Source organism: Glycine max, chromosome 18 (assembly GCF_000004515.6).
Source record: "Glycine max cultivar Williams 82 chromosome 18, Glycine_max_v4.0, whole genome shotgun sequence".
Lineage (NCBI taxonomy): Eukaryota > Viridiplantae > Streptophyta > Magnoliopsida > Fabales > Fabaceae > Glycine > Glycine max.
This window is the reverse complement of record NC_038254.2, coordinates 13,203,534-13,217,393: the sequence shown is the minus strand read 5'-3', so window position 1 is coordinate 13,217,393 and position 13,860 is coordinate 13,203,534. Positions and strand designations below refer to the sequence as shown.

The 13,860-nt window shown below is 30.9% G+C and overlaps 1 protein-coding gene across 1 annotated transcript; it reads right to left on the bottom strand.

Annotated features, from left to right (window-relative positions):
* Positions 1-3,173: 3,173 nt before the first annotated feature.
* LOC100785067 (coniferyl alcohol acyltransferase) lies at positions 3,174-9,394 on the bottom strand. Its single transcript, XM_003553100.5, has 2 exons — positions 8,877-9,394; positions 3,174-4,337 (listed from the first exon to the last, which is right to left on the bottom strand). The coding sequence occupies exons 1-2, from the start codon at positions 9,315-9,317 to the stop codon at positions 3,360-3,362; spliced, it is 1,419 nt and encodes a 472-aa protein (XP_003553148.1). The 5' UTR covers positions 9,318-9,394; the 3' UTR covers positions 3,174-3,359.
* Between the last annotated feature and the right edge of the window lie 4,466 nt (positions 9,395-13,860).

The window sequence follows — 13,860 nt, the reverse complement described above, 5'->3', positions numbered from 1 at the left end:
TATCCAAGATTCAGTATCTTAAATAAAGCTTTTGCAACTAGAGACTTGACTTAAGGCATGATCAATGTCTGAGTTTCTGGCAGATCTTGAAGCAGTATTTTCTCTCCCAAGATCTAGAGATTGGCCTCTAGAATGGTTAGTGTCAGCAAACTTGAATGGTTCTTGTTGAATTTGGAGGGAGTTAAGAGGGAATAGCTTGATTGATATTGGTTGTGGGTGTAGGGCTTTTTCAGAGCATCTATATATATAGATTCTTAATAGACTACATACAGTTTATGCTTATTTTGCTTTGACTTAACCCAATTACCTGGTTGCTTGACAATCTTATTTGGTGTATCAGGTTCTCCAACAGAGATAACCACTGTACCTTTATATTAGGTTGCCAATAATATTCAATATGTCAGTTTAGCTAGTTACTTCACAGTCTGATTTGGTGTATTAGCTAATTCACACCTTTACAATGTTTTCTATTGTTTCTTTTGATTAATCTCTCCTCATTGTCTCTTTCTATATATAACCTTTCTTCTGATTTTTTTTACTTGATTCTCTTCCAAGTCATTGATTCAATTCCACTGTTTCTTTCTTATTATCTTATCTCTTATGCTTATTTGTTTGGAAAGGCCCTGAGAGAATGAGATATCTCCTTTGGAAGATAGGAAAGTCAAACAAATGAGAGGATGGAAAATTAGGGATTAGGCCTAATCCTTTCTGTCCCATTGGGGTTTAACAAAGACAAACACTTATATGGGTGAGTTGCTTATACTTTGTAAAAAAGATATAGCCATTGCAATGTAATGGCACGCCAGAAAAAAAAAAAAAAGAACAAATAATAACCAAACAATTTAACATGTTTCTAAGTATTTGCCTTTTAACATCTATAATCAAAATCCAACTTAGCCATTTAGTTTTGCTTTAGTTTCACTGTATCCAAATAAGAAAACAAAGTACTCTAGTAGTTACCTTTGTATGAATGAAGTTTTCAACATTGGTTCAGACTATCAGATTCAGAGCTATAGAGGTAGCATTTATATATATATATATATATATATATATATATATATATATATATATATATATATATATATTTATAGCTTCATTGCTTCACCAATATCCCATTCCCATACCAATGTATTGTCTTTAAAGAAGCTAGTGTTTAGAAACTAACTTAAACGAGTTTTAGCTTAGTTGCCTTTAAATGTAATGTCATCCACTACACTAACAGTCTATGCCAGCTAGCTGAAAATAATTGAAAGCAGTGCTAGCCTATACATGTGGCTACTATAGGGTCAAACGTTTTAAAGAATATTGTTCCCATCTTTCCCCATTTCAGATTCTGAAACTAAAATCCTAAATAATTACTATTTGGAACCCCAATTGCATACACAATCTCTTCTTATAGGTAATCTCCCAATTGCAATTGCTTTGCTTCATAAGTTAACCAAAATCAACCTTGGCCTGCACTCAAAGAACAAAACCTTCAAAATAGTATCCAAAACACCCTTTTTACTCCCAATATCTCAAACCCAATTTCAATTTCAAAATAGTATAAAAAAACCTTAGCCTACACATAACCCATTTATGTGTGTTGGTTGGAAGCTAAATCCAGACCCCAGAACTTACTACCACCAAACATCAACTTATCTGACTTCAACCCTCAACAATACCAAAGTCCAACCACAAACAAGCCTAACTAAAATTTTGTTCATCATGCAAAGCCAATGTCTGTGCCTACCCCTCAAACAAAGACCAGTACCAATCAAGCCATTCTCTAGTGGGGGTGATTATTATTTTCTAACACAAAAGCAACCTAATAAGTCTACCCCTCAAACAAAGCCCAATAGCAATCTACCCCTCCAAAAATCACAATTCTCATTCAGACAAGATAACAAACAAACAAACAAAAAAGTTCTAATCATACTCATAAACCAAAAAAGTTCTAATCATACTCATACGCATCTAGCAAAATAACAATATTTACATAATCATACTCATAAACCAGATATAACCAAAATTATAAAATAAATAAAAAAAAAGCACCTTGGGAGCACGAAGCACCTTGAGAACACCAACGGACTGAAAGTCGCCACCTTATGCACCTTGCAAGCATGAACCTCCTTGCAGTGACCACCTGGGTAACGTGCAGTTACAAAGAAGAAGAAAAGGAGAAGAAACAAACAAACAAACAAATAACAAAAGGAACAAGAAGAAGAAGAAAACCCTGTATCGTGAGGCTGTACTTGGGTAACGTGCAATTACAAAAGCATGTACTATGAGGTCACGAAGAAGAAGAAGCGAGAAAGAAGAAGAAAAATAGAGCGCGAGGAAAGTAGCTAGGGCTCGCATTCTCAAATTTTAAATTATAAGTACAACATCGATTTTGTCTAAAACCGATATTAAAACTGTTTTTTGAAATAGTGATTGTTATCTTGCTAGGTAAATTATGACCCTAGTCTAGCTCTTGTATCCAGTAGACTTTAGATGGATTTAATTTCAATTAATAGTCAATTTTGATTAAAGTTGAGACGTATGAAATATTTGAAAACAAAGGTGTAGTTGAGATTTAATTTCACCTCTCATATGGCTGGCAGTAGTATAGCATCAAACTTTTCAGTGTCTACTGTACTGTATATATAGCTTATTTTTAGCATCATTTAAATCTTCCTCTCATAAGATGTGGTTTCTTTAAGAAGACGTATGCCATCTTTAATGCCTGAATTATTTGGCCTTCTCATTCGCTTCATGTGACATCAATTGAAATTTATTACAAAACATAGCGCGCGCATAGAGATGTACTAAAGATCGCTGTCAAGCTGATGGAGGAAGAGTGTCCGAAAGAAACTCTATATATCAGTACTGTTATGTCATTGTTCAGGAAATTGGCAGATTTTGACCCAAAGTAAAAAAGAAAAATTATAAAATTAACTCGATCTCTTAAATCTTACTAATAAGAATTTGACGTAATTAATTACAGTGAAAATGTATAATTGACCTATTTCTTCCAAAAACTAGAAGTCGTTGTTAATTTAGAGGATTAGTTCAACTTTCAAGTCAACATACACCATCTCAATTATATGTAGCTTCTACGTTTTCAGCATATCCAATTAAGGAAATTAATTATCATGTTGCCTGCTTTCACTTTAATTTCTAACACATTCACCAAGACACTAGATTAATTAAACTAAATTCCCAACAATCACATCATTAACTAAACGCAAACCCTTCCAAATACCGTATTTAATTCACACTTTACAAACTTGACCAACCACTAACATATAATTTTGTTACAACAACTAAATGAACGTTTAAACAAACACATAATAACTAGTACATTAACAACACGCTCAACACCATATCAACTATTACTGGTTAAGGTAGTCCCACGTTAAGGGCTTGAAGACATGAGCAGCCTCAGATTCTATGATCTCCAACTGCTTCTTTGCAAGATGCATGTACACAACCCAATCACCATTCTCCAAAGGACTTGGCATTGGCATAACATAGCCAGCTTCACCAGCCCAAGGAAAATGATATGATGCAAACACAACTTTCCCCCACCCAAAATCCACTTTGTCCTCCGGAAATCTCTGTCCGGAAGACACCACAAAGGCTGGTCCCTCTTTGGTGTTGCTATAATAAATTTTAGCAACTCCAGGGACCGGTCGGTGATCCTCCACCCAATCAATTAGCCCTAAGAAGTGCTCCTCGGTGGCCGCCGCCATCAAAAACTCGTGAACCGCCTCCGCCACAAAGCCTAGTGGCTTCTCCACCAACTCCTGCACCGGTTTCCCGTCAAAGGGTATGGAAAGCACGTTCCCAAAATAACACTCCATCATTGCTTCACTCTCTTTGTCACCGTTGCCAAGCCTTTTCCTTCCATCAACCACAATGCCCATTTTGGCCACAACCCTCTTACCATTTTCCTCTTTTGAAGCCGCAAGTGCAACCATCTTCCATAAGAATGCGGAGAAACACTCGAGCTTTGTGCGCGTGGCGGCGAGAAACTGCATGCGGTGGAGCTGCTCCGCCTTGACGTAGTATATGCGGCTGAGGAGAGCGGTGGCGGCGCTGGCCGGAGGAGGAGGGAACTCGGAAATGGGGGTGTACATGTGGTGTAGAGAAGGGTGGATAGAACCCGGGCGGCGTGGGCTGAGGAGGGAACGGCGGAAACATGGGTGGCGATAAGCGGTTGCGGCGGCGGCGGTGACGGCATTGTTGGGCTTGGTGGGCTGGGCCATCTCGGCCCATGAAACAAGGAACATGTTTGTTGAATAGGCATCTGCTACACGATGGTCAAATGTGCATGCCACAATTATTCCGCCACACTTGAGTGAAGTTGCCTACAGAGGGAAGATTCAATTATTCTAACTTCAAATGTGGCTGCAAATTAAGTCATTCCATCTCCCAATTATCTCCTTGAGAATATTTGAATAATAATATAATATCTTAGCAAGTTTATTTTTATATACTTTTTACTTCGTGTATTTTAAATTTAAGTAAAATTTAAATATTAAGTTAAAAAACATATAAGTGATAATAAAAAAATACAATTATTCTTAAACAATGTATCGTAATTAAGAAAGAAAAATAGGAGTTAATTAATTATGTAATAACGTGAATTATATTTTATTAAATAATAATGGATCAAAGAAATTAGGACTTTTAAACTTCAGAAAAAAATTATAAAAATAAATCATTTGAATTAAAGTACATCATTTTTAAATTTATTTGTTTGATAAAATACGTAAAAATCTAGAATTTGAATTTGAACTTGATGTAGCAATATATACTTGAGAAGAATAAAAAATAAGTTTAACTCATTTTCATTGATCAATTAAAAGTCATCGTATGTATAGTTTTGAAATAGTTACTGTAAAAAATAATTAACATACATGTTAATTTATAATTTAACAACATAAAAAATATTTGCAGTATTAGTACCTTCTAATTATATTCATAAAAATATAATTGTCAGAAATATTTTATTATTATGTAGTTACTTTTAAATTTTTAATTGATTCATAATTTTTTAATTTTTAAATGAGACAATATTTTATAAAGTGTTTATATAATAATACATTCAAATGCTTTAAAATTGTATAAACACTTATTAACATGCATATCCAAACGCAAGAGGAATGTTCAAGATTAAAAGTAAAATGCATATGATTTTTTTAAAATAGTCATGTAAAACAAATTTTAATTTTGATTATTCACGTGTGTGTGTGTCTATATATATATATGTGTGTGTGTATATAACCTAGATTTTTAATGTTTCTTACATTCTTAAATTGAGAATTATTTATCAATAAGTTATTAATTGGAGTAATATTAAACTTAATTTTTAAGTAAGATTGAGTTTTATAAATGAAAAAAATATGATTTAAAGAAAAAATCACAATAAAAATTATCAAACAGATACTCCAAGTAAAATTTAATCATTAGTGGATACTTCAGTTATTGCTGCCAAAAAAATTTGAAAACTGTTCTTAGTTGATACTTGATACTCCTGTATATGTGTGATTTGAATGGTTAAATTTAAAAGGAAAATGCATGTGACTTTCTAAAGTGATTATGTTTTCTGTATACTGATGTTTAATTGTATGATGCAAATTTAAGATTTTCACATTTTCAAAATGAGAATTGTTCTCACTCACTGAAACACTTCTCATATCTTGGTATCAGGGGGCGGAACCACGTTCAGGATAAGGGGCCCTATGCATAAGGTGTGCTTAATACATGCATCAAATGTTATATACTTTGCCCCCTCCCCCTGCCCCTACTTTTTCTCATGACTCCTTCTAAATTTCTTACCTCCCGCTCCCCCTTTTACTGATATATAGTTTAGGCTTTAAGATTATACTATACCTTTATCTATATATTTAGATGTTTGTTGGAATAAATAAGTATTGCATGTATATCAAGTATTAATTTTTTTTCTTTTAAACTATTTTTTATTTTAAGATTTAATAACTTATGAATAATTTTATTGATAACAAATATGAAGTTGAAGCATCACAACTCAAAAAAACTCGAGTGTGTTTGAATAAGTATTGATGAAATTAATTTTGAATAGAATTGATTTTGAAATGATTTGATTTATGTTTGGATATTTTTACTATAAAATCAAATTAGGAATAAAATTTAATATAAAATTTTGAATCCAATTAAACTTTTTGTTAATATGAAATCAAACATGTAAAATATATCTAAAATTAAATATAAATTGGAAATAAATTCTCCATCGTAAAACCAAACACACATTTTAGAAAAAAACAATGGTTTTGATCTATTCCACCATGTGCCTATACCACAAATTTCAACAATTTCACTATAATCTTGCATTAAAGGTAATTATAGTTACTTTTATATGTTATTTAATATTTCATATTTATTAAACTAAATTTTAGATAATAAATAATTAAAATTTAGTTATTTTTAATCTTGTTTATTATGTGTTAAAATTTTGCCCCCTTAACATATTTTTCTAGTTTCGTTCATGCTTGGTGCATGTGTCTATTATTTGAATGATCAACATTAAAATAAAAAAAAAAATATAACCTTTTAAAGTGACTGACACACACATGACCTTTTAAAGTCACATACACAATCATGAGTATTTCAAAATATCAGCATTGATACTTAACTTATCATACAAAATAAGTTTGAGTGAGTTGTTTATAAGCTTTCAAATGGGGCTTTATTAAAAAATTGAATATTGAAATTTAGTGTGTGTATATATATATATATATATATATTTTGTTTCCTGATTCAAAAATGTCATTTTAACATAATATTAATTTTTTGAAAAACTTAATATAAATACTCTTTAATTAAACTATATTCATGATCCAATAGAGCTTGTTTAATTTACACCTAGAATATCAATTTCACACATTGTAACATATATTTCAATATAAAATTTATAATTTAAGAAATGTAAAGTCTATTATCGAATATAAGATAAGCATCATGTGATATTCAGTGCTACTGTTACTCATTCAATTAGTTCGCTAGTTAGTTAGGTTTCTGGTTGTGGATAGATTTGACAATACGGTCACAGACAAAGATTCAATATCCTAATAATGTTTTAATTTCACACCCGAATAAAGTGGGGGAGAAACGGATGGAATTTTTTTAGGACGAGTTACGTGTTAAAAAAAAATTGTGAAATATTACGTACGTATATAGTTTCCGTTACCTGCGGGGATTAATGCGACAACTGGCACCAACAGATAAACTCTTCATTAAGTATACTAATGAGGAGCTTCATATGATTCATCAAACACTAATCGTGTTCCAAACTACTTCAAATACAAATCGTGTTCCAAACATGTTCCAAATACAACACTCTAAGATCGACCTAACGGTGAAGTAGTGAAGGATTGGAACAGATACATGAAGATTAAGATTCAATTCTAGTTTGTTATGGTTGTTGGAAAACAAAAATCCAAACCTTTTCCATCTCTTAGTATCCATCAGCTTCTTTTTATAAGAAATTATTGATTTTTTAAAAAAGAATATAGATAATATTTCCATTTGTGAAGTCTGTGTTAAGGAAACACTTCCTATTTCTTCTATTTCTACATCTTTCTCTAGGTGAAAATAAGATTGAAGTGTCCACAAAACATTTCTCTTAAATGAAATGCAACTCGGACCAATGTTATTTTAAAGGCAAACATAAACTTAAAAAATATAGACTTAAATATATTTTAGTCATAATATTATATTTAATTTTTTTTTGTTTTTAATTTTTATACTTTTTGTATGCTTTTATTATATATTTTTTTAATCCTTATAAAATTGGAAACTTCTGATATTGGTTCCTCTTATATTAGAATATATTTATTTGAGTCTCTATTATTTAAGAAATGTCAAGTCTATTCTCAAATGGATTGTTGACACATCATCAATGAATAGTGTCAATGACGAAAATCATAAAATAAATGTTACAAGAATTAAAACCATAAAAAAATTATGAGAACTAAGAACATAAAACAAATATATCACAAAGACTTGAAACATATTTATGTAAAAAATATAACATAAAATAAGTTTTGACAATAAACACGTTTCATATGATTTTGACAAAGTGTAAAAGATATTTGAATATCCAAGAGTATACCTAAAAATAAATAAATAATTGATATGATTGAGAACGTGATGTGGCAGGAAAATAGAGAAAAAAAAAAAAGAATGAGGAATATCAATTAAGTGTTATTATAGGAGTTCAAATATTATGACTCTTGATAAAAAAAAAAAAATGGTTTTCATGCTAATTAGGATTTTCCTTCTTATCAGGGCTTGAGGGGTTGTTTTGCGATGCGACTACCCAGGACTCATGATCAAAGGAGGTCCAAAAAATTTCAAACAGCTATAGTATGAGGAGGGGAAAAAATTCAATTTCTTTAAATAACAACTTCATTTTGTTAGCTTGTCTAAAACTCTTTTAATTCCTAAATTTTAACTTTTTTGTGTATTAAAGCTAAGAAAATTTGAAATTCTAAAAAAGAAATGTTTATTGCATGCGATATCTTATATCTTTATGGATTCGAGTAAAGAAAATTAACATTTTGTATTTAATAAAATTTATTATTTTTAATGAAATTTTGTGTCTAATTTTTATGAAATATATATTTATCATACTTGTACACAAAAGAGTCTCTGTCTAAGATAGGCATCTTCGATTCTTATAAATAAATAAAAAATCTTTATATATTATTTCATCATGGACCCATAAAATATACATCAGGAGGATGACCCTACTTCTTATGACCATATATAGATCCCATGCATATTTTGATGTTTTTAATGAATAATGGCATTATGCCCTGTTAGTAATTATTGTTAACATATAGTACTATCTATATATATAGTACCTGGACAGCAAGCACACCATTCTTCTTCTTTGGAACAAACCTGCCCTCAATGGTGTCATCCGGGTTGTAAAAGTTGAGGCACTTTAGCTCAACATCTGCCACAGCTTCAACAAAATCAACCCCACGATTATTACAAAGCACTTCGGGTTCACCCATATTGTTAGGCACAACTTCTCCTGCAAATACATAATAAGAGATTAGAGCTCGTGCTAAGGCTTTTTTTAGAGTCCCCACCATGGATCCAAAGGTCATTTTGTTGCCATTATCCCCTAAGGTTGTGGATATGGGGTTTTTGTAGCAAAAGAAGACTCCTACATCAACTGGAGGTAGGAGTAGGTCAAGGTTAGAGAGTGGGAGCCAATGTTCTTGCATTGGTACCACTGCTGCCACCACTTCTTCATTGGTCACATTCACGGAGAAATCTCCATTCTCAACACCCATTTTGGATAAGAATATTTTAGGGGTAAGATGTGATTAAGAGTGTTTGATTAATTTCCAAGTTAATTGATTGGCCTCGCAGTACTAGTTCTATAGGTCTTATGTATTTATAAGCTTAGTGGGATGGTACAGGTGTCTTTAATTGGAGCCAATGTTTTTTTATTAGTTCTATAGGTCTTATATTTTTAATTGGAGTCAATGTTGGTTCATCTAGTCCATTTTTTTTTCATTTAATGGAAAGAATAAACATTATATAGATGTAGGAGTGGCGAACATATCCTCCTAAACTTAATTTGTAATTGTTTCCCATACTTTATGGGGTACTTTCTCAATCATTGTGCATAAGATTCCCCCGTGTGTGAGATATTTTTTATATAGAGATCGATTTTTATATAAAGATTGTACGGTCGAAATAAAAACATCTTAACTTTAAAATCTTGGTTACTACTGTATAATAGTATTAAATATTGAGAGTGAAAATTTTATCACTTATAATCAGCATACTTAAACAAAATTCCTTCCCGTGAGAAACACCTGAAATCTCTAAAGAAAAAGAATAAGTTATATATGTCTGTGGAAATACCGAATTAAATACTAGAAAGCTAATTATGCTAGTAGACTCAATTCATATAAAAATTCTTCACACCCTCCATAATATATAGATAGATCTGAAATATGTGCCAGAGAAGTATCGAAAGTAGATAAATTTCAACTTAAAAAATATGAATATATTTCAAGATACTGATACAATACAATATATAAATAAAGATATCACCGGTGTAGAAAATATTTTTTAAATCCATTAAAAACGATAAGATATGACGTGACTAAAATATGCAATGTAAAATTAATCTAATATTCGCATATACTTAAAAATTTAAATCACCCCAAGAGAATTTATATTTTAATTAAGAAATAACTAAATTTTAGAGTCTGTAATATAATGAAATTTTATAATTTATTAAATTGTTGTAGTGCCTAATTAACATGCGTACCACACCAAGAAGCCTATTATTTGATAGTATATTATTAACTTTCTAGACCTTTACCTGAATTTATAATTACAAAATTATATTTTAATTAAAAATTAAATCTCTGTATAATTAAAAAAAAAAACTGATGAAGCGCCCCTTGTTGCCTACGATCCGTCCCTGTATTGCTTTGTGATAATTTATCCATAAACAAATCCTCTCATCCAAGATTTAAAGATAAATTGCCTGAATGTAATTAGTGTGTTTATACAGAGAATTTTAACTAAGAAAAGTAATTTATGAGAGAATTTAAATTTCTGGAATTTTAAAACAGAATTTTAAACATCTAAAATGTGAGAAATTAAAATTATCTTCTTGATGGAAGAATCTTTTAAAATGTTCACTTATTTCCTTTATAACTTTCACCTTCTCTTTCACCTGAAAGTTTCTAAAATCTCGTTCTTGAACTCACGATACTTCTCTCACACTGATGATCATCATCTACAAGAAACATCGTCTGAGCTTGTGGAGCATCGATCGAGTGTAGGTGTATGAGGACACCTAGAACTGCACCCGCCAGTCAAGGGAGCAGGCGTCGCTATCCATCACGTGGCGGAGGTGCTCGCCGACTCGGAGGGTCTGGGTCACGCCTTGTGCCGTTGAGTGGTCGGGTGCGGTGGTGTAGTCGTGTCTCAGTTTTCCTGCGACTTCCCATGCTGCATTAGTATTTTTTTTGGAAGCAAACCAACTATATATTCTTTTCTCTTTGCATTTATTTTCTTTCACTCTTACAATTTTAAATTTTTTTTATTCAAACACAAAATTCTGAAAATAAAAGAATTTTAATTAAAATATTTAGAATTCTTAAAATTTAAAATTTATCAAAATTTTAAATTCTTTCGTCCAAACAAACTCTTATTAGAGTGTGATAGCAAAGAATTAAGAAGCATGTGATCTTCTACAGCATAAATGTAATGTAAGATAGTGTCCAAATCCAGCATAAATATGATGCTTCTGCAAACGGAAATTGAAGTTGTCACTGCAATTCAAACTCGCACTTAATTTTTGTTATGAAAGAGACATGTAATTTTACGGAAGTTTAATTATAAAAATGACGGTAGAAACTAGAAAAGTATATGTTATATTAGTAATCTTATATGTATTTTTTTTTCCTAGGATTATTGATTTCACTTGCTCCAAAATCACACAACAGTTGCTCTTCATTAAGCATGAGAACCTTGGAAACTTCACTCAGCCGTACCTGTATCCCTAGCAAGTGGGGACCTCCTTCTTGTTTCGTAACTTTTTTCTTAGTTTATCTTCTTAAATATAAGGAAAGGTCACGTCTTTTTCTCACTAGGTTTATGTTCACCTAATCGATTGATGATTCCTCAATTCTAAACCACTCACTTAACCTTTGATTCCTCTACTCCAAACTACTCACTTAACCTTCATCTTCCTGACGTGATTGATGCATCTAATTTATTCAAATGCTATGACACTTGCATTACGTACATGTTGTTCTCTAATCAATTAGAACGTGCATTTAATAAATAATAATCAACAATAACTGTATTGCTTTGTTTTTGGACAAAAGTTTTATACAAATAAAAGTAAGAAGTATATCGAATTGTTTTATATTTATTTTTATAAGAAATTTAAGATATTTTATAAAATATATTAAATATTTCTTAAAAGCATCTTTAAGGTAATAATATATATATATATATATATTTTGATAATGTAAAAAAAATTATAGTGTCATTGAATCACAAATTAAGTATCATGCATATAAGTTTGTTGATTTTACAATAATTATCTTAAAAGTACTCATGTTTATGATAATTTCTTATTGATTAACAAGGTAAAATTGTTGGGTCATAAAACGAATAAGGACTTTCAATAATTTTTATTAGATGCAAATGATTATAAAGTTTAAAAGTTATATGTGTTTGATAGAACAAAGGAAAGCAGACAAAGGTTAAAATTCTGAGATACATTTAAGACGAAGTTAACATTTTGTTGTCATGAATCTTTGCTGCAAAGAATGTTCAAACATCTTCTTAGGATATGTCGAAGTCAAGGAAAATAACAATTAAAGATCAACTGTGCCAATTGTTGTACCCTGTTGCGGATAGACATGCGCTATGTCCTAAATTCGATTTGACCTCTTAAGCTCATTGATGAAGTATTGTAGCTCAAGGAAGATATATAAGCATAGTGGTGTATTAGCATGTACTGGATGTGAGTTTAATGCTAGCATCTAATGCACCAACAAACACCTTTTTCTAGCTCAAGCTAAGAGTTAAAATGAAGACCTTTTATAGACAACAGCTACTTGCTAAAGCTAGACATTTATAAATACCAAAAAAAAATTGAAGAGTTGAAGTCAAGAGAACAAACTCATTTTCAAATCTCTTATTATTTCTCATCTTCAAGCTCTTTTCTGTATATTCTAAGTTTGTATATATAAAGCTCTCAACATTTTATAAGACTGGCATTTTCTGTATGCAATCAAACATCAACAAATCTACTGATTTGTTTAGAATCAGAAGTGGTTTGATAGACAAAGAATATCTAGGTTGTAAAAGCTTGGAATAAGCTTTCTATAGAGCCAAAAGTTCAATGAAAAATACTTATTTGTGAAAATTAGTGAAAACTTGATGATTTGTCAAGAATTGAACACTCCTTTATGCCAACACATTTTGTTAAATCCAATCACGTAGAAAACCTAGTTACATATGCTTAGAGGAGTTAAACTTAGCCAAACAGTGGTCTTCAAATTAAATTATCGTGTTTAATGAATTGGAAACATCTCATTAATTGGCTTGAATTTAGGGTCAAGGTGTTAACGGTGAAATTTGCGTCCATTTTTTCTAACAAACATAATCTCATAAGTATATTTAATGAAAGGAACAATTATTCCTTTGGAGGCCTTTTACCCTCCCGGTAGGCCCTGCACCATTGGTTTATGTCTTTAATTTTTATGTTTAGTTCAATTTAAAATATATGATTACAACTACAATCAAACAAACTATTGATACATATTAAGTCAAAAAAGATGTTATTGAAAGGAAAAAGTAATATAGAAATGAGAAGGGGATGAGAAGATGCGCAATAAAGATAAATGAAAGTAAATAAAATTACCTGATAAAAAAAGTAAAATGATGGAAACAAAATGGTGGTTGAGAACATTGTCTTTATAACTCGTTGATATGTGAACGTTGTGTGGACTTAATAGGATATGTGAGTGTTTACATGTTTCAACCTTTACATGGTGCAAACTAGTATTTATAGACAAAGATTCATAACTACACAATAATTTCTCCTAACTAATAACTTCTAGTAATTTATACCATTGATGACTTGTATCTTCAATCTTCGTCGTTGATATTTTTTTCTTCAATCTTCACTCTTTATGACTTGTATCTTTAATCTTCACCGTTGATATCTTTTACGATCTTAATGCTTGCTAAATCTTCATTTCTCAGTCACCATGAAATTTGTGAGAAGCTTATGTTTTGACATTTAGTCTAAATAATCTATTAATATCAGTTATGAACCGATGTTGAAAT

Bases quoted from the DNA above. Each gene is read 5' to 3' on its own strand.
- LOC100785067 (XM_003553100.5), bottom strand. From the start codon at position 9,317: ATGGGTGTTGAGAATGGAGATTTCTCCGTGAATGTGACCAATGAAGAA. The intron at 4,338-8,876 runs GTACTATATATA...TTCCCTCTGTAG, and splicing joins ATGGTGTGCTTGCTGTCCAG to GCAACTTCACTCAAGTGTGG.